This window comes from Odocoileus virginianus, chromosome 12 (genome assembly GCF_023699985.2).
Source record: "Odocoileus virginianus isolate 20LAN1187 ecotype Illinois chromosome 12, Ovbor_1.2, whole genome shotgun sequence".
Taxonomy (NCBI): Eukaryota; Metazoa; Chordata; class Mammalia; order Artiodactyla; family Cervidae; genus Odocoileus; species Odocoileus virginianus.
In genome coordinates, this window is record NC_069685.1 from 27,018,825 (window position 1) to 27,040,282 (window position 21,458).

The window sequence follows — 21,458 nt, forward strand, 5'->3', positions numbered from 1 at the left end:
CTCATAACAAAGTGGGTTTTTCTAAAGATATTAAATATTATCTAATGTTATTGGTTTGGTGAAAAAAAACTGTACTAACTGGAGTTTTTTTAAACATTAAACACTTAGATGTATGCTTGAAGTACAACACGTTCAACTACTTTAAAAAGCACATTTTCTCAGGAAACTGAGACTGGAGTTTGAGGCATAATAACCTGATGCTGACTTTTAGTTTCTATTCTTCATTACGAGTTTTACCCTTTATGCTATAAAGATGAAGTTAGGGAAGGAAGTTAACCATACTTTAGCTAACCCAACCTAAGTTATGCTTGCAGGAAGGAGAAAACCTTATTTTAGGATATTGTTTAGATTTTTTGGATAGGCATCACTGACTCCATGTAAATGAGTTTGAGCAAGCTCTGGGAGTTGGTGATGGACAGGGAAGCCAGGCATGCTTCAGCCCATGGGGTTGCAAAGAGTTATATGCAGCAGAACTAAGCTGAAGAAAAAACCAGAGCCAGTTTTATGTCAAGCCATGTACCCCCTTTGAAGAGCAATGTAACAGAGTTTCTCTCAAAATACTCAAGGTTTTACTTCTGCCAAGTAGCAGAGGTTTTTGTTAATCTATAGAAAATGAGAGAGAGAATTGGTTATAAATTCACAAATTCATACAAGTAAAATGAGACATTCATTATGATCTTTTTTAGAACCATGATCATGGCCTATATGATAATCAGTGTGATATTGATTCTTAATATTTGTTGAGATTGTCTTTATGATACACTATGGGGGTATGATTTTGAAAATACTCCACGAGTACTTGAAAAAATTTCTAGTATCATTTGGGTTGTTTCTTGTCCAAAAGGTAGGAATATTGGTGGTGATTAACAGCAGATATCTGTGAAAATCTCTTAATAGTAATTTTAAATCTTCACTTTAGTATTTAGTGCATTTTAAATAGAAACTGAAGAATTTTCCACTAAATTCAGGAACACATCACGAGTGTCTCCTCTCATCACTGCTTTACAACATAATACTGGAAATACTAGCTAATGCAGTTTGACACCTCCCAAAAAAGGAAATAAAAGGTATACAGATTGGGAAAGAAGAATTTGTTTGCAGATAACATGACTGTCTGTAAAAAGTCCAAAAGAATAAAAATTTTTTAAAAAGAAAAACACTTAAACCAAAGGATTGATTATAAAAATGTTTTAGGTTTGGCCACCTGCCCCAGCCTGTAGTGGAGACTGTCCAAGACCAACAGTTTGTGGGTCATGCACTTGGCGCCGCCAGCATGGCGTTTGACTTCCACGCACACGTGTAGAACGAGCTCCCAAATATGCCTTCTGTGTTCCCAAACGCTGACTCTATCCTCTCCTGAAGACTTGCTAAGATTGGCAGAGATCAAGCCCTGAGCCTTTGGGTGAGAGCACTGACTCCCAGACCCTAGACTACCAGAGAATTAACCCTAGGGAGTATCAAATAGTGAAAACTGACACAAAGGAAACCACTTGAATATAAGATCCAGAATCACCCAACCACCAGTAGTACCCTGTTGCAGGATGCCTCATCTAAACAAAAACAAAACAAAAATACAAACCTAATCATCAGCAGTCAGCCTTGCACATCAGAGGAAGAAAGAAAGAACAACTCAGTACAAATTTCACACTATATGAAGCTTACACAAACCACTGGACCAACATTAGGAGGGCAGAAACCAAAAGGAATAAAGAATTCAACCTTGAAGCCTGGGAAAAGGAGACTTCAAACAAAATAAGTTAAAAAAAATAATAAAAATGAAAAGGCAACAAAATACTACACAAATAAAGGAACAAACTAGAAACACAGAAGTCCAAATAAATAAAGAGGAAATAGGCAAACTACCTGAAAAAGAATTCAGAATAATGAATAAGTAAAGATGATCAAAAACCTTGAGAACAGAATGCAGAACATGCAAGAATCAATTAACAATGACCTAGAAGAATTAAAGAATAAAGATACAGAGACAAACAACACAATTACTGAAATTAAAAATACTCTAGAAGGAATCAATAGCAGAATATCTGAAGCAGAAGAATGAATCAGTGAGCTGGGAGATAAAGTGGTGGAACTAGCTTCTGAAGAGCATAATATAGTAAAAAGAATGAAAAGAACTAAGGATGGTCTCAGAGACCTCTAAGACAATATCAAACACACCAACATTTGAATTATAGGCGTCCCAGAAGAAGTAGAGAAAAAGAAAGGGTTTGAGAAATTTTTTAGAGTTGAAAATTTCCCCAACATGGAAAAAGAAATAGTCAATCAAGTCCAAGAGGCATAAAGAGTCCCATATAGAATAAACCCAAGGAGAAACACACCAAGACACATACTAATCAAACTAAGACTAAACACAAAGGAAGAATATTAAAAAAAGCAGCAAGGGAGAAGCAACAATAACATACAAAGGAAACCCCATACGTTTAACAGCTGATCTTTCAGCAGAAGCTCTGCAGGCCAAAAGGGAATGGCAGGATATATTTAAAGTACTGAAAGGGAAAAATCTATAGGCAAGATTACTGTACCCGGCAAGGATCTCATTCAAAATTGATGGAGAAATAAAAATCTATTCAAACAGGCAAAAGTTAAGAGATTTCAGGACCACCAAACCAGCTTCCCAGCAAATGTTAAAAGGACTTACATAGTCAAGAAACACAAGCGAAGAAAAAGATCTACAAAATCAATCCCAAACAATTGGCAGTTGTTGGCAATTGGCAATTTGGCAGTTAGAAAATGGCAATAGGAATATATATTTCAATAATTAAATGTAAATGGATTAAATGCTCCAACCAAAAGACACAGACTGGCTGAATGGATACAAAAACAAGACACATATAGCCTGAAAGTGAGAGGGTGGAAAAATATATTCCATGCAAGTGGGAAGCAAAAGAAAACTGAAGTAGCAATCTTCATATCAGACAAAATCGACCTTAAAATAAAGAATATTACAAGAGATAAGGAAGGACAGTACATAATGATCAAGGAATCAAACCAAGAGGAAGACATAACAATTGTAAATATCTATGCACCCAACATAGGAAAACTTCAATACGTAAGACAAACACTAACACACAAAAGGAGAAACTGACAGTAACACAATAGTAGTAGGAGATTTTCACACACCACTCACACCAATGGACAGTTCATCAGAACAGAAAGTTAATAAGGAAACACAAGTCTTAAATGATACATTAGATGAGATGGATCTCAATGATATCTTCAGGACATTCCATCCAAATGTAGAAGAATACACCTTTCCAAGTGCACATGGAACATTCTCTTGGGTCACAAATTAAATCTCAGTAAATTTAAGAAAATTGAAATCCTATCAAGCATCTTCTTTGACCACAATGCTATGAGACTAGGTATCAATTACAAGAAAGAAACAGTAAAAAACACAAACACATGGAGATTAAGCAACACATTTGTAAATAACCAACAGATTATTGAAGAAATCAAAAGGGAAATAAAAAAATTTCTAGAAACAAATGACAATGAAAACATGACAACTCAAAACCTATCGGATGCAGCAAAAGCAGTCCTAAGAGGGAAGTTCATAGCAAGACAGTCCTACCTCAAGAAACAAGAAAAACATCGAACAGACAACCTAACTTTACACCTAAAAGAACTGGGGGGGAAAAAAAGAACAAAAAGACCCCCAAAATTAGCAGAAGGAAAGAAATCATAAAGATCTGAGCAGAAATTTAAAAAATGAAAAAAACAATAGTAAAGATGAATAAAACTAAAACCTGGTTCATTGAGAAGATAAACAAAATTGACGAACCTTTAGTCAGACTCATCAAGAAAAAGAGAAGATTCAAATCAACGAAATTAGAAATGAAAAAGGATAGGTTATAACAGACAATGCAGAAATACAAAGGATTATAAGAGACTATTATGAACAACTATATGGCAATAAAATGGATAACTTGGAAGAAATGGACAAATTCTTAGAAAAGTTCAAGACTGAACCAGAAAGAAGTAGAAATTTTGAACAACCCATTGCAAGCACTGAAATTGAAGCTGTGATCAAAAATGTCCTGAAAAACAAAAGCCTGGGACCAGATGGCTTCATAGGAGAATTCTATCAAACATTTAGAGAAGAGCTAATGCCTATCCTAAAACTCAAAAAATTGCAGAGGAAGAAACACTTCCAAATTCATTCTACGAGGCCACCATCACCCTGATATCAAAACCAGACAAAGACAACACTAAAAAAGAAAACTACAGGCCAATATCAGATGAACATAGATTCAGAAATCGTCAACAAAATTTTAGCAAACAGAATCCAGCAACACATCAAAAAGCTCATACACCATAATCAAGTTGGGTTTATTCCAGGGATGCAAGGATTCTTCAATATATGCAAATCAATCAATGTGATGCACCATATTAACAAATAGATAAAAACCGTATGATCATCTCAATAGATGCAATAAAAGCCTTAGACAAAATTCAGCACCCATTTAATGGGCGTAGAAGGATCTTACCTCAACATAGTAAAGGCCATATATGATAAGCCTACAGCACGCATTATTCTCAATGGTGACAAACTGAAAGCATTCCCCTAAGGTCAGGAGCAGGACAGGAGTGTCCACTTTCACCACTGTTGTTCAGTACAGTTTTGGAAGTCCTAGCTTCAGCAATCAGAGAAGAAAAGTAAATAAAAGGAATCCAGATTGGGAAAGAAGTAAAGCTCTCACTGTTTGCAGCTGACATGACACTCTACATAGAAAATCCTAAAGGTAGTATCAGAAAATTACTAAAGCTAATCACTGAATTTAGCAAAGTTGCAGGATACAAAATCAATACACAGAAATCACTTGCATTTTTATGTACTAGCGGTGAAAAAGCAGAAAGAGAAATTAAGGAATCAGTCTCATTCACCATTGCGACAAAAATAATAAAATATCTAGGAATAAACTTACCTAAGGGGACAAGAGAACTGTACACAGAAGAGTATAAAACACTAATGAAAGAAATCAAAGATGACATAAGCACATGGAGAGATATTCTATATTCCTGGGTAGGAAGAATCAATATTGTGAAAATGACTATGCTCCCTAACATAATCTACAGATTGAGTGCAATCCCTATCAAATTACCAATAACATTTTTTCACAGAACTAGAGCAAAAAATTTCACAATTCATATGGAAACACAAACGGCCCCAAATAGCTAAAGCAGTCTTGAGAAAGAAGAATGGAACTGAAGGAATCAACCTTCCTGACTTCAGATTATCCTGCAAAGCCACAGTCATCAAGACAGTCTGGTACTGGCACAAAAACAGAAATATAGACCAGTGGAACAAGATAGAAAGCCCAGAAATAAACCCATTCACCTGTGGGTACCTTATTTTTGACAGAATGGCCATCATGAAAAAGTCTACAAACAATAAATGCTGGAGAGGGTGTGGAGAGAAGGGAATGCTCTTGCACTGTTGATGGGAATGTAAATTGATACAGCCACTATGGAAGATGGTATGGAAATTCCTTTAAAAACTAGGAATAAAAGCACCATATGACCCAGGAATCCCACTCCTAGGCATATACCCTGAGGAAACCAAAATTGAAAAAGACACATGTATCCCATTGTTCATTGCAGCACTATTTACAATAGCTAGAACATGGAAGAATTCTCAATGTCCATTGACACATGAATGGATAAAGAATTTGCGGTACATATGCACAGTGGAATATTAGCCATAAAAAGGAACACATTTGAGTCAGTTCTGATAAGGTGGATTGTTGAGGTCCTTTAATGCACCGGAACCTGGTGGTCCGGAGTCGATGATAAGAAAGTAAAAGAGAGAGAGAAAGAGGCTGATATTCCTTGGTTTAGGCAGAATGCCAATAAAGCTCTTGACACAGAGCTTGCACTGCTTCATGTAGGCACCCAGCACCCTCTCCAGAGTGTCTTAGAATCCTGGGCAAGAAAGTGAGCTCAGTGGGCTTCCACGCTCCGAAGAATTAGCCTGAGAGAGAGAGAGAGAGAGAGAGACAGAAAGACACAGGTACCAAGCTCTGATGGAGCAAAGTTGTTTTATTCAACATAGTGTGGGTATATATACTGTCTTACAAGGTAGCTATTTTCAGCAAGATAAAAATCAAAGTCCAGACTTAGAAATTATCAAGGAACATAAGGCGATCCATATCAAAGAGAGAGGGTTGTGAATAATCACTTTTACCGTATGGTTCATAAAAAGGAAGAAGGTCATAAATAGTTACTTATCACCGTATGGAGAAACTAACAAAGGAAATGCATGCATTCCTCAGCCCTGGGAGAGGCGTGCCACTCCTCTAAGTCCGTGAATATTCAGGAATTAATAAGGAGCAGAGGATTCATGATCCAAAAGAGCACACAGGAAGCCGCCTGTTAAATGCTTCCTGACAGTGGATGAACCTAGAGCCTATTATACAGAGGGAAGTAAGTCAGAAAGAGAAAGAAATATCATATTCTAATGCATATATACAGAATCTAGAAAAATGGTACTGAATAATTTATAGGGAGGCAGTGGAGAAATAGACATAGAGAACAGAGTTATGGACATGGGGAGAGGGGAAGAGAGGGTGAGTTGTATGGAAACTTACATTACCATATGTTAAATAAATAGCCAACGGGAATTTGTTGTATGGCTCAGGAAGCTCAAACAGAGGCTCTGTATCAACCTAGAGGAGTAGAATGCAGAGGGAGATGGGAGGGAGGTTAAAAATAGAGGGGAAAAAAGAAAAAGGTTTTATGCTACAAGACTAATGTACAAAAGTAAATTGCTTTCCTCTCTACCAGCAATGAACAAGTGGAATTTGAAATTAAAAACATAATGTCCTTTATACATTGTCATTTACATAAGCGCCCCAATATTAGTTAGATGTAAATCTAACAAATTGGGAGGAAAATTACAAAACTATGATGAAAGATTGCAAAGAAGTAAATAAATGAAAGTAGTCCATGTTCATAGAAGATTCAATATTGTCAAGATGTCATTTCTTCCCAACTTGAACTAAAGATTTAGTGCAGACAGTGGAATATTGTTCAGCACTTAAAAGAATTGAGTTATGTCACCATGAAAAGATATGAAAGAAATTTAAATGCATATTACCAAGTAAAAGAAACTAATCTGAAAAGTTTACATACTATATGATTCCAACTATATGACATTCTGGAAAAGGCAGACTATGGAGACAGTAAAAAGATCAATTGAAATCCCAGCATGTTGTTTTGTGAATATTGGCAAACTGGTTCTTAAGTTTATATGGAGAAGCAAATGACCCAGAATTGCCAATACAGCATTGAAGAAGAACAAAATCAGAGTACTGACATTGTACCACATTTCCAGTGTGTGCGTGTTCAGTCACTCAGTTGTGTCCAACTCTTTGCAATGCTATGGACTATAACCCTCCAGGCTCCTCTATCCACGGAATTTCCCAGGCAAGAATACTGAAGTGGGTTGCAATTTTCTCCTCTGGGGCATCTCTGACTCAGGGATCGAACTCACATCTCCTGCATTGGCAGGCTGATTCTTCACCACTGAGCCACCTGGGAAACCCCTTGACTTACTCTAAACCTGTAGTAATCAAGACAGGGTGATACTGGTGAAGCAATAGACAAATGGATCATGGGATTACCCAGAAATTAGCCCACATAAGTACAGTGAGTTGATCTTTGACAAAAGAACAGAGACAATATAATGGAGCAAAGATAGTCTTTTTAACAAATGATGCTAGAACAGCTGGACATCCACATGAATGGATCTAGATACAGACCTTAACAAAAATTAATTCAAAATGGGTCACAGACCTAAATGTAAAATGCAAAACTATGATACTCCTAGAAGATAGGAGAAAATCCAGATAATTTTGAGTTTGGCAATGAATTTTTAGATACAACACCATGAGGTATGATCCATGAAAGAAACAGCTGATAAGTTGGACTTCATTAAAACTAAGTTTCTGCTCTGTGATAAGCAATATCAGGAAAATGAAAATTGGAATCGGAAATGGGGAGAAAATGTTTACAAAAAAACATCTAGTAAATGACTGTTATCCAAAACATACGAAGAACTCTTTAAAACTCAACACAAAGAAAACAAAAATCTTGATTAAAAAATGAGCCAAAGACCTTAAAATACACCTCACCAAAGATTTACAGATGGCAAATAAGTAACCAAAAAGATATTCCAAATCATATGTGAAAATGTGAATAAAACAATAATAAGATATCCTCATTACACCAAATAAAGGCTAGATACACCTATTAGAATGGCTAAAACCCTATGCTAATAAGGAAAATAGGAACTCACATTCTTTGCTCACAGGAAATCAAAATAGTACATCCACTATATAAGGCAGTTTGGTGTTTTCTTACAAAAGTAACTTTACTCTTACCATAGGACCCAACAGTTGCATTCCTCTATATTTAGCCCAAGGAACTGAAAACTTATGTTCACACAAAACCTACACATATATTTACAACAGCCTTTTTCTTTGCCAAAACTTGGAAGCAACCAAGGTGTCCTTCAGTTGGTGATGAATAAACTATCATAGAACCAGGGAGTGGAATATTGTTCAGCACTTAAAAGAAATAAGCTATGTCACCATGAAAAGATGGAAGAAACTTAAATGCATATTACCAAGTGAAAGAAACTAGTCTGAAAAGGTTACATACTATATGATTCCAGCTACATGACATTCTGGAAAAGGCAAAGTATGGAGCCAGTAAAAAAAGATCAGTGGTTAACGGGACTTAAGAGAGAGAGATGAATAAACATAGACAAATCATAGAAAATTTTTAGACCAGTGAAACTACTCTCTATGATACTATAATAGTGGATAAATGTCATTATAAATCTTTTCAAACTCACAAAGTATACAGCACCAAAGTTGAATTCTAAACTATGGACTCTAGGAGATAATGTTGTGTGATGTAGGTGTATCAGTTTTAACAAATGTACCACTGCCATTGCAGGATGTTAATAATGGGAGAGGTTATCTATGTATGAGGGAAATCTGTGGCTTCCCCTCAATTTTGCTGTGAACCTAAACTTCTCTAAGAAATAGTCAGTTAAAAAATTACATGAGATGGGTATGAACATAGGAGAAATCCCAAATTTCGTGCCACAATACTACCTTTTCATAGATTAGCAACTTCATGAATATAGCTTACACAGTAAGTTCTTTTTTAATAAAAGATAAATTTAGATTTATTATCTGATTTATTTGAGAAGCTTTAAAAACATATTTAAGCTTTTTACTTTGTATTATAGTTTCAGGTGAACAGTGAAAAGACTCATCTATAATATACATGTACCCATTCTCCCCCAAACTCCCCTCCCATCTAGGCTGTTACGTAACAGTGAGCAGAGTTCCATGTGCTATACAGTAGGTCCTTGTTGGTTGTCCATTTTAAGTACAGCAGTGTATGTTGTACTTCTGTAAAATATAATTATGATAAAGATAATTGAGTATTAGCAGTGTGTTGTCAGCAAAGCAGGTTCATTCATAGCATAATAGTAGAAAATAACCACACCCATTCTCAAAAATAGAGAGTGGCTGTGAAGAGCCAGTTGTTAAAATGATCGTTCTTAGTTTCAGTAACATTTGTAAAACTTTAAATTATATTGACTATTGATTAGCTTGTTTGATTTTACTGATTAAAATCTTTCAAGCCAGTAACCTGGTACGCTGTGACCTCCTAGAAGTGTGGAAAGAAGTGGACATGTGTATACTTATGGCTGATTCCTGTTAATTGTATGGCAAAAGCCAATACAATATTATAAAGCAGTTATCCTCCAATTAAAAAAAAAACTTTCAAGCCAGAAATGTTTTCTGTTCATGTTAATAAAATGTTTTACCATATCAACTTGCTGTTTACAAGTTTTACAAAAGAAAATTAGCCATTCTAGAATGTATATATCCATGTACATTTTAGGCCAGAGGTTATCCCTATGGTGGTGTGCCACAGTCTAGTTCTGTTACCTTTTAAAATACGTGATAAGAGTATATGAAAAGGAAAACTGTAATATGCGAAAGGGTTTCATTTATTTCTTCCTGGAATCCATCAATCTCTGTATTCCATCTAGTATGTTTACCTAGAACTCCCTGGCTTTCTATACCAGAGTTGTTTTCTGAAATCCTGAAATAGGTAGCTTTTGAAGATTTAGCTTTTTTTAAAAACAATTATGAATATGGTCTTCTTATATAGATAGAGTAAATGTGATATTTCTATTATAAACAAATTGTTTTCCTTTTCCATTTTGCCCTGTTTTTCTTAAGGTTTTACAAATATGTTTATTTAAAATATGATTTGAATTTATAGCAGTGTGCTGAAAAACAAGATCAAATCGAACGAGCCATCAGGGAGAAAAAAGCAGTGGAAGAAGAACTAGAAAAGGTAAAAAGAGAAAGGAAAAATAACTACCTAAACCCAACTGCAGATACTCAGCATTACTGTCTGCTTTCATCATACTCTCTACTAGCAGCCCCTATATTATAAGTGTGCTCCTGGTGAGTTCTTTTATTTGCTTCGAATATTTTTGGAATCTGCATTTGAATACTGATTTTGCCTATATACATTTCTTTATAAGAGTGGCTGCATTTTTTGAACTTTTTTATGATGTAACTGTATTCCTTGTTTAGACCACATCCCAATATTAAATTTTATTTTGTATTTCTTTTTTGAAAATTTCTGCCAACTTTTACTGGGTTTAGGCCATCTGTAAACATAGCAGGTATATATAACCAAAAAATTATAAATTGCTATGATTTTTACCTTTTAAAAGTACAGATTTGTATTCAGAGTTTGGAAAGATTATTTACCCCAGTGGCATTTGAGAAAGAATGTTGTAAGAAGTCTATAGTTTAAAATTTACATCTTACTTAGATAACTTTTTTTTATTAGCAGTAAATATTCCACTCTTTTAAAATACCTTGTGGGGAAAAAGCCTGCTGAATTTGATGCAGCACATACTGTGCTTTACGTGCTGCATTAGGAACTTTCATAGAGAAGTTAAGTAACTTGTCCAATGTTAAAAAATAAAAATAGCAAATAGTAGACTCAGAGTTTGAGTTTCAAAGAGGAGCTATATAGCATCAAAAACATGTGATATATCTATATTATTGACATAAAAAGATTATGAGAACATTAGATAGTAAAAGTAATTTACAAAGAAGAATATAGTACATAATTCCATTTGTGGTGGAAAATAAGACATATGTATGTCATGTTCAAGATAGGCTGTTCACGGTCACCCGTGATAGGCTGATCCCTGAGTTCCCCTCTGTTATGGAATAGGAATAGGTCCCATTTAGATTGCCACCCACCAGCAGGGTTTGGGATGAATTTTTTAATATCACATGGCATAAGTTAAGGAATAGGCTTTATTAGGGAAATGTAAAACCTATGAGACTAAAGGCAACAGGTAAAGAAAAGTCACAGGTTTCTCTTCTTCCACTGTTCTACAGATAGGTATGCTGTAGTCAGAATGAATAACCACTGGTTCTGAAGTATTAGGTATGTGTTTTACTAGCAGGACATTGACATGCTGATACTGTCTTTTTGTGGAGCAGGAATAACAAAGCAGTCTGGTCAGTGGGAAAAGACATTGGTTACTTGGCCAAGCAGTCTGGATTTGAAGAGTACTTCTCTGTAGGGTTTGTCTGAAAATGTGAACCGCCTCACATCTGGAGACCTTGCAGTTCATGGAATGTTATAGCCTGTGTGTCACAGGTGGAAGCTTAGTCTCACAGGAAGCAGAACTTGGCTACAATCACTTCTGCTGGGGAAGGAGAAACCTCCATTTCAGCTAAATCAGGGTCCGGTTAACCTAGAGAGAGATTCTGGAGTCACTTTCAGATAGTTCTCACTGCACCATAGCATGTGTCTGTACTTCTGAATGTAGCAATACAGAATTGTCCTGAAAGTGCTCATCAAAGAATCAGAGCAGTTATCTCCAAGTGGTGACACTTAGAGTGTTTTTTAATTTCAGCTATTTTCTATTTCTTAATAATATATTAAAACTATTTGAATAGTACAATGAATAACTTTTAAAAATAAGCAATTATTTTGTATGTCAGTTTTCAGCATTTTATTTTGAAAATGTAAGATAACCAAAGTTAATTATCAATGTGTTTTAATGTTATAGTGAGAACAGATGAGCACATCATGAGTTTTTATTTCTTATCATTTATTTCAGTTTCTAAACTGTGTAATTTCTTAAGATAATTTCTTTCTGCAAAGTAATATACATATAAGCCTCTTCTGCAGATTTACCGTGAAGGCAGAATAAATGAAAATGATTACAGAAAACTAGAAGAAATGCACCAAAGATGCCTGGTTGCCGAGCGTTCAAAAGATGATCTTCAGCTGAGACTTAAGACAGCAGAAAATAAAATCAAACAACTTGAAATAAAGTAAGTTATTCTTTTGCATTTTCAGAATTCATACAATTTTTGACAGATTTTTTAGATTTTTTTATAGGATTCATAATTATATCTTATGTAGAAAAAAACCTTTTAGCACTGAACAGAATTTTTTTTAAGATTATTTTTGAAAGCTAATTTTTTCAGAAAGAAGAGATACAGTACTGAACCATTTTATTCTTAATTTCTTGTTTCTGGCAGTTAAATAGGATGTTCATAAGACCTTTTTTTTCATACTGGCTATACCGCTCTTAGAGCAGCTTGTTTATAATTACTGCTTTTGTACTCAGCTTAGAGGTATTGAATATTCAATAATTACCATTTTTATATATTATATTATCTGTTAAAATGATAAATTTATCATCTGGCATATCCATTCTGAATATTCCTCTACCTTCCCCCCATTCAGAGTATTACTTAATATAGTAAAACTTACCTAAGTTGCATGAAATTTCAATCTCTGTTATAGGGTATGTTTAATGTATATTTTAAAAATAAAGAGGAGTGATATCAGCAATACGGCAGAATAGGAGGTCCCAACCCATTTCTCTCCCAGAAAAAAATATTTAACAAGCATCCATAGACAAAAGTGCCTTTCCGGGAGCACTGAGATCCATGTAGGAGGTTGTAAAACCCTGGTGGAGCCCCAAAATGAGGAGGCAGGCCTGCGTACCAGTGGCAGGCCCTCCACTGTGGTGTCTTCTATGAACTCAAAGCAGCCCCATCTTTCTGTGGGCTTGGCTCTAACCCTGTTTGCCCAGTCCTGCACCTAGCCCCTTCCCAAGGAACCCTTCTGGCTACTCTTCATCAGTGGGCCTGCTGGCTTCAGACCTGACTACAATCCCTGAGTCAGTCTGTGACCTAGCTCTGGTTTCACGCTCCCACAGTTGCAACGCAGTTTGCCCTGCCCATAAACCAGCCCAGTGACATGATAGGAGCACCCTTAGAATCCTAGGAGGCATAACATTTGACTGCACCTCTGGTTACAGGTCTGCCAGTCATGGACCTGGCAACAGACACATGACATGGCCTCAGTTCCACTTAGCTGAGAACCCAGAGTCAGTTCTGGGTTCTGGGGCAAGGCAACAAAAGGACTTTAGCTGCCAAAACCAGTCTAAAGACTAGAAGAGGAGTCTGCTCCTTCAAATGCACATATGGCAACAAAGAGCCAAGCAAACATGACACCACCAAAGCAAACTAATAAAACTCTGGTAATCAACCCAAATAGGGATCCATGTACTTCTTGACAAAAAATTAAAAATAATTGTCTTAAGGTAGGTTGGTATATGGTTAACTAAATGAAATCAGGAAAAAAACAATACATGGACAAAATGAAAAATTTAACTAAGTGAAACCATAAAAAGAGAACCAAACAAACCCTGGAGTTAAAGAATACAGTGAAATTCAATAAAGCACTTTATCAGCAGACTTGATCATAGAGAAGAAAACTCGGCTAACTCAAAGATTGGTCACTTGAAATCAGTTCAGTTAGAGGAACAAAACAAAAAAGAATGAAAAAGAGTGAAGAAAACGTACATGACTTATGGGACACCTTGAAGTAAATCAGTATTCACATTATCAAAATTCTAGAAGGAGCAAAGATGAGAAAGGGTAGAAAGTTTATTTAAAGAAATAACGGAAAACTTCCCAAATCTGGGGAGAGTAATGAACATCCAGATCCATGATGCCCAAAGAAGCACAAATAGGGTGAACATCAAGAACTTCACTTGACATATTATAATCAAAATGTCATAAGTCAAAAAAAGAGAACTTGAAAATGGTAAGAGAAAAGGGACTCATCACATGCAGGTGACATACAGGACTCCCCAAACCCCTGCATAAATCTGTCAGTGGATTTCTCATAAGAAATCTTGCAGGCCAAGAAAGAGTGTGTGGCACAATATGTATATTCAAAGTGCTGAAAAACAACTGTGAACCAAAAATACTATATCACGCAAAGCTGTCCATCAGAAACAAAGTAGAGATAAAAGCTTCCCCAGACAAGCAGAGATCAAAAGGGAGTTCATTACCAGTAGACTTATTATGTAAGAAATGATGAAGGGAATTTTTCAAGTTGAAATGGAAGGACACTAATTAGCAACATAAAAACATATAAAAGTATAAACTTTTAGTGGTAAAGGTAAATATATGGTCAAATTCAGAATACTCTAACACTGTAATGGTGGTACATAAATAATTTTTAACTCTAGTATAGAAGTTAAAAGATAAACATTTTTAAATAACAATAGGTACAATAATGTGTTAATGGATATACTATATAAAAAGATATAAATTATACACCAATAATAAAAAATGAGAGAAGTGAAATTACAGAGATTTTTATGTGATTGAAAGCAAGTTATTACCAGCTTAATATAAACTAAGATGTTTCCTATAAGCCTCATGCTGATCAACAAAGAAAAAGTGTGTAATAAGTATACAAAAGATAAAGGAATGAAAGCAAAGTACAAAAATCAATAAGAAGACAACAAAATAGTAGTGAAGGAACCAAGGAACTACAAAATAGAAAACAGTTGACTTATGGCAATAGTGTAATGCCCTTAATCTACTAGTAATGACTTTTAATGTAAGTGCATTGATTCTCCAGTCAAAAGATGTAGGCTCAGTGGATTAAAAATCAAACTCCAACTGTATTCTGCCTACCTGGGACTGATTTTAAATATGAAGAAACACACAAACTAAAAGTTAAGAGATGGTGAAAGATAGCCCATGCAAGTGATACCCAAAAGACAGCAGAGATGCCTTATATCAGGCAAAATAGAACCTAAGTCAAAAATTGTCACAAGAACCAAGACAGTCATTTTATAGTGATAAAGGAGTTAATTTGTCAAAAGAAAAGTCATAAAACTATATGCACTCAAAATCAAAGCACCTAGGTATAGTAAAGCAAATATTAAAAGAACCAAAGGGAGAAATAGAAAGTAAGCAATAATACAAGGAACTTCAGTACCTTACCTTCACTAATAGGTAGATCATCCAGACAGAAAATCAATAAGAAAACAGCACATCTGAGCAATGCTAAAGACCAAACAGACCTAATAACTTTCTATACAATGGCAACACAGTGCACATTCTTCTCAAGTATACACAAAATATTCTCCAGAATAGGTCATATGATAGGCCACAAAAATAAATTTTAGCCAATTTAAGAAAACTAAAATTATATCAGGTATCTTTTTCAACCATAGTGATATGAAACTGAAATGCAGTAACAGGAGGAAAACTGAAAAATTAACAGAACAGGTGGAAATTAAATAACATACTCCTGAGCAACCTGTGGGTCAAAGAAGAAATCAAAATGGAAAAAGAAAATATCTTAAGACAACCAAAGATAGAAACAAAATATACAAAATGTATGGGATGCAGTAAAACCAGTTCTTAGAGGAAAGTTTACAGTGATAAATGTGTACATTATGAAAAACATCTCAATAAACAACCCAACTTTACATCTAAAGAAACTTCTTAGAAAAGAAGAAAAAACTAAGCCCAAAATTAGGAGAATAAGGAAAATGACAAAGATAAGAGCAGAAACAAATCAAATAGAGAGCTGTGCTGTGCCTAGTAGCTCAGTCTTGTCTGACTCTTTGTGACCCCATGGACTGTAGCCCACTCGGTTCCTTTGTCCATGGGGATTCTCCAGGCAAGAATACTGGAGTGGGTTGCCATGCCCTCCTCCAGGAGATCTTCCCAACCCAGGGATCAAGCCCAGGTCTCCTGCATTGCAGGAGGATTTTTTACCAACTGAGCCGCCCGGGAAGCCCAAGAATACTGGAGTGGGTAGGTAGCCTGTCACTTCTCCAGAGTATCTTCCTGATCCAGGAGTCGAACCAAGGTCTCCTGCATTGCAGGCGGATTCTTTACCAGCTCTGCTACCAGAGAAGCCTAAGAATAAAGAGAGAAGACTCAATAAATAAAAATCAGAAATGAAAGAGGAGACGTTACCACTGATACCACACACATACAAAGGACTATAGGAGACTACAGTGAACAAAGAGACATTAACAAGTTGGACAACCATGAAAAAATTGATAAATTCTTACAAATATGCAACCTTATAAAAAATTGAAAATCTGAACAGACCAGTTACTCTTAAGGAGACTAAATCAGTAATCAAAAACCTCCTTGGATTTCTGAAAAGTTCAGAACCAAATGGCTTCACTGATGAATTCTTCCAAACATTTAAAGAAGATTTAATGTCAAACTCTTTCATAAAATTGAAGAAGAGAAAACGTTTCAAAGCTCATTTTACAAGGCCATCATTACTCTGATACCAAAGCAAGACAAACATACTATAAGAAAATAATAAGCTAATATCCTTGATAAACATAAATGCAAAACCCCTAAAAAAAAAAATACAAACCAAATTTGAAGTGTATTAAAAGGATCATGGTGGGATTAATACCTGGGATGCAAGGATGTTTTGACATACACAGATCAATAAATGTGACAAAACACTACATTAAATAATTACATATGAAATTCATATGATCATTTCAATAGATATAAAGAAAGCGTTTCACAAAATATAGTATCATTCATGATTAAAAACTTTTGACATATTAGGTGCAGACAGAATGTACCTCTAATAGTAAAGGCCGTTTATAACAAGCACACAACTAATATCATATCCAGTGGTGAAGATCTAAAAACTTTAAGATCACGAAAAAGACAGGAGTGCCCAGTCTTGCCAGTTGTATTCACCATAGTACTATATGTCTTAGAGAAATTAGATAAGAAAAAAATAATAAAACATCTAAATTAGAAGAGAAGTAAAATTGCCTCTGTTTATAGATGATATGATCTCATATTTTGAAAACTGGAGACTCAGCCTCAAAGCCATTAGAGCAAATACACAAATTCAATGAAGCTTCAGGATACAGAACCAGCATTCCAAAATCAGTTGCATTTCTATACACCAGCAGCAAACTATATGGAAAAAAAATTAGCAATTCTATTTACAGTAGCACCAAAAAGAATAAATTACTTAGAATGAATTTATAACCAAGGAAGTAAAAAATCTGTAAACTGAAAAACACTGAGGAAATAACTTGACAGTCACAAATAAATATAAAGGTGTGTTTATAAATTGAATGAAATAATAATGTTAAAACGTCCATACTACACAAAGCCATCTATGGAGTCAATAAAATCCCTATCAAATTCCCATGGTGTTTTCACAGACATAGAGAAAAATCCTAAAATCGTATTGAACCTCCAAAGACTTGAAACAGCCAAACCATTCTGGAACAAGAACAAGAACAACAACAAAAACTGGATGTGTCACACTTCCTAATTTCAAAAATATACAAAGTTTTGGTAATCAAAACAATACAATACTGTTATAAAACAGTGTATAGTTACAGCACAGAGTAGAGAGTACAGAAATAAATGCATACATTTGTGGTCGGCTGATGCTTGACAAGGGTGTCAAGAACACACACGGGGAAAGGATATCTCTTCAATAAATGGTGCTGGAAAAACTGGACATTTAGATGTGGAAGAAAAATTGGACTCTTACCATACACCATATATGAAAATCAGCTCATAATGTATTAAAGGCTTAAATGTACATTCTGAAATTGTGAAACTGCTAGATGGAAACAAAGGGCAAAAGCTTCTTGACATTGGTCTTGGCAGTGTTTTTTTTTTTGGATATGACCCCACAAGTACAGGTAACAAATGCAAAACTATTCAAATGAAGTTACATCAAACTGAGACTTTCCTACACAGCAAAGAAAATAAGAATAGAGTACAGAGACACTATGGCATAGGGAAAAATGTTTGCAAATAATACACCTGATAAGGAGTTAATTTTCAAAATATATAATAAACTTGAACAACTCAATGGCAAAAGAAAAGAAAAAATTGGGCAAAGGATCTGATCAAATTTTTCTCAGAAGAAGACATAGCTGACCAATAGGTATATCAAAAGGGGAGGTATCACCTCACACCTGTTAGGATGTCTGTTGTCAAAAAGACAAAAGATAACAGTGTTGACAAGAATGTGGAGGATAAGGAACCCCCCTTCTATGCTGTCAGTGGGAATGTAAATTAGTGCAGCCACAGTGGAAAACAGTATAGAGGTGCCTCAAAAAATTAAAAGTAGAACTACCGTATGATCCAGCAATCCTGTTTCAGAGTATAGATCCAAAGGCCACAAAATGATTGTCTCAAAGAAATACCTGCATTCCCATATTCATTGAAGTCAGTATTCTCGACGATAGCCAAGGTATTGGGATAACCTAAGTGCCTGTTGACAGATAAAAGGGTAAAGAAAAGGTGTGTATGTATGGGAATGGAGATATACATCTATATTCTCTAGGAATCTCCTCCTTTCTCTTTTTTTTCTTACAAATAATTTGTTGAAAACCTGGGTTGTTTGTGTTGCAGAGTCTTCTCTACCCACATGCATATATATCATATCATTTACCTTGTTTCCTGCCCCATGCATTTTTTTAAAAATTAGATCAAGAGGCTTGATCTGATTCAGCTTTCACTTTTTTGCAAGAATTGTTTATAAATGGTAACATTTTGAACTCCTGTTTGGAGGCACATAATGTGTTGTTATTTTTGATCTTAGCATCTTTCTGACTTAAGCATCATTTGAGGATCATTACCTAGATCCATCATTTCATTAGGAACTTTATTAGCCAAGTTTAAGACAGGGAAAAAGGAGCTACAAGTATTATGGCAGTAAAGGATCTTATATATTTCCTATGACACCCAATGGTTAGGGAATGTTCATAGTACTTGATTACCTGGGATTGAAAAGATGGAAATTTTAAAATATAGGAAAAAAATTAGCAGTATGTTGAAACAATATACGTGTCTGGAGGTCTTGTCACTCAATAATCCATTGTTGAGAAAGTTCAAGAAATATAACCTGCTTAAACTGTGATAAAATAAAATAAGTTTATACAACTAGAAGTTTATTTTTTAAAATCTGAATTCTTATTATAATTCATAATTTAATATAGTCAGCAAATGTCTTCTATAGAGTTGATTGATGATGAAAGGAGTTTTTCATTATTACCTGTCCACCTTCCGCATCATTAGCTTTCGTTTGTCCTCGTAAAGTCCTCTTTACACAGTAATTCTCAGTGTTACTGTTGGAAAGAGGTTTCACGTTGACTTCCTTAGTGAGTGATAGCAATTCAATTTTCTGTTATTAGTTAAGATTGCTAAATGGAATATATTTGGTTGGTGTAACATAACATTGTGAAACCACACAGTTTAAGTCTACAGTGAAGAGAAATGACTCAGAGCAAAGAAAACAAGTCTGCAGTATAAAATATGGACAGACTTCTTGACTTCTATTCCAGATCATTAAGTTTAAAGGTTCTTTTTGTTTTGTTTTTTTAATCAGTTCCTCGGAAGAGATATCACGTTGCCAAGAAATGATTCAGAAACTTCAAAATATATTGGAGTCTGAGAGGGAGAACTGTGGATTTGTCAATGAACAAAGGTTGAAACTTCAGCAGGAAAATGAAGAGTTACAGAAACAGACTGAAGATTTGAGAAAGAGTGCTCTCGAGGTTCAAAAAAAAGCCAAATTAAAGGTATATTCAAATCTATTTAGAATTAAATGTGTACCTGTGAAATTTGAAATATAGAGAATATTTACAGAGACCTATTAAAACATTTTTAAGACCTTTTTTTTTTGGTTTTTGCCTTCTCATCAGATAGCACTAAATCATAATACAGAGCATTAACCAGTCTTTTCTGTATTGTAGAACTTGGCAAGCATACTTGAAAATGATTGCTTTCACTATCCACACACACAAAAAATGCTTTTCCAACCATGAAATGCACGGATATTCCTGCCAAAGCAATTTAAGCAGTGCTAGCAAAACTATAGATAACTTTACGGACTGCTGTCCTCTCTTTTCCCTCTAAAATGTGCTGTACTTAGTCGCTCAGTCATGTCTGACTCTCTGCAGCCCCGTGGACCTGCCAGGCTTCTCTGTCCATGGGGATTCTCCAGGCAAGAATACTGAAGTAGGTTGCCATGCCCTCCTCCAGGGGATCTTCCCAATCCAGGAATCGAACCCAGGTCTCCCGCATTGAAGACAGGTTCTTTACCATCTGAACCACCTAATAGCCACTCGAAAATAGAACTCTTAAAACTAGCTCTGCAGATAATGGTGCATCAGTATGCTCTGAGAACTGCTCATAGGTAGTCTAAAAATTCCATGCCAGGGAAAAGGCAAGGGGCAAAAGTGTCCTCTGGAAAAAAATTCCCTTTTCTCTCTCCTCTCCACCTGCTTCTTTCTCTAATGCTTATATGGTTTGGCAATGGGGACATGATAACCTGTTTGAGGGAGTTTCAAGCACAGGTATCACCATCAGTATGTTGCCTGCCTCTCCCCATTCTGTGTGACTTTTGTAAAAGTGGCATTAACTCTTTTTTTTTTAGTTGACCTTATTATGTTTCATTTATATACAAAACATAGCTATTTATATTAAATACATACGCATTTTGAATACTATTTAAAAATTTTAAAAATTCTTTAGAACTATATCAGTTGATTGTATTTGTGTCTGGGGTGTGAAGGGGGGAGTCCTTAAAAGTGGCATTTACTTTTTATGAGAAAGGTCTGTATCTTCTGTTTTCATAGTAAGGCCATGGGGTGGTAGCATCAGTGTTTCACTTCATTTTTCATTACTGTGAGGACTCATAAGAAGTCACATCCCAACCTAATTCATATCAGTGTATGTTTATTGAATGCCTCCTATTGCAAGTGTCATGCACTGTGGTTATTTATAAAAGCTTAAGCTCTGAAAAAGAGACTCTTACATATCATGCAAAGAAGCTTGTGCTTTTTTGCTTTAATCTGTGAGGAATCTTTGAAAAACCAAGGGGAAAGATCACACTACCAGATATCAAGACTTGATATAAAGCTATGCTAATTAAGACAGTGTGTAATCAACAGGAAAATAATCAACCTAATCAATAGAACAAACAGAATCCAGGGACAAACCCAGTTTTCATAATCACCTCGTTAT

General features: G+C 35.3%; 1 protein-coding gene across 3 annotated transcripts in view; it reads left to right on the plus strand.

The window, feature by feature from the left end:
- The window catches only part of SCLT1 (sodium channel and clathrin linker 1), a 225,298-nt gene that overhangs the window by 137,028 nt on the left and 66,812 nt on the right, over positions 1-21,458 (plus strand). For all 3 annotated transcript variants that reach the window (XM_020886621.2, XM_020886612.2, XM_020886639.2), the window contains 3 exons: positions 10,330-10,404; positions 12,277-12,422; positions 19,819-20,011. In XM_020886621.2, the coding sequence (XP_020742280.2) occupies positions 10,330-10,404; positions 12,277-12,422; positions 19,819-20,011 (414 nt within the window). The remainder of the gene's footprint in view (positions 1-10,329; positions 10,405-12,276; positions 12,423-19,818; positions 20,012-21,458) is intronic.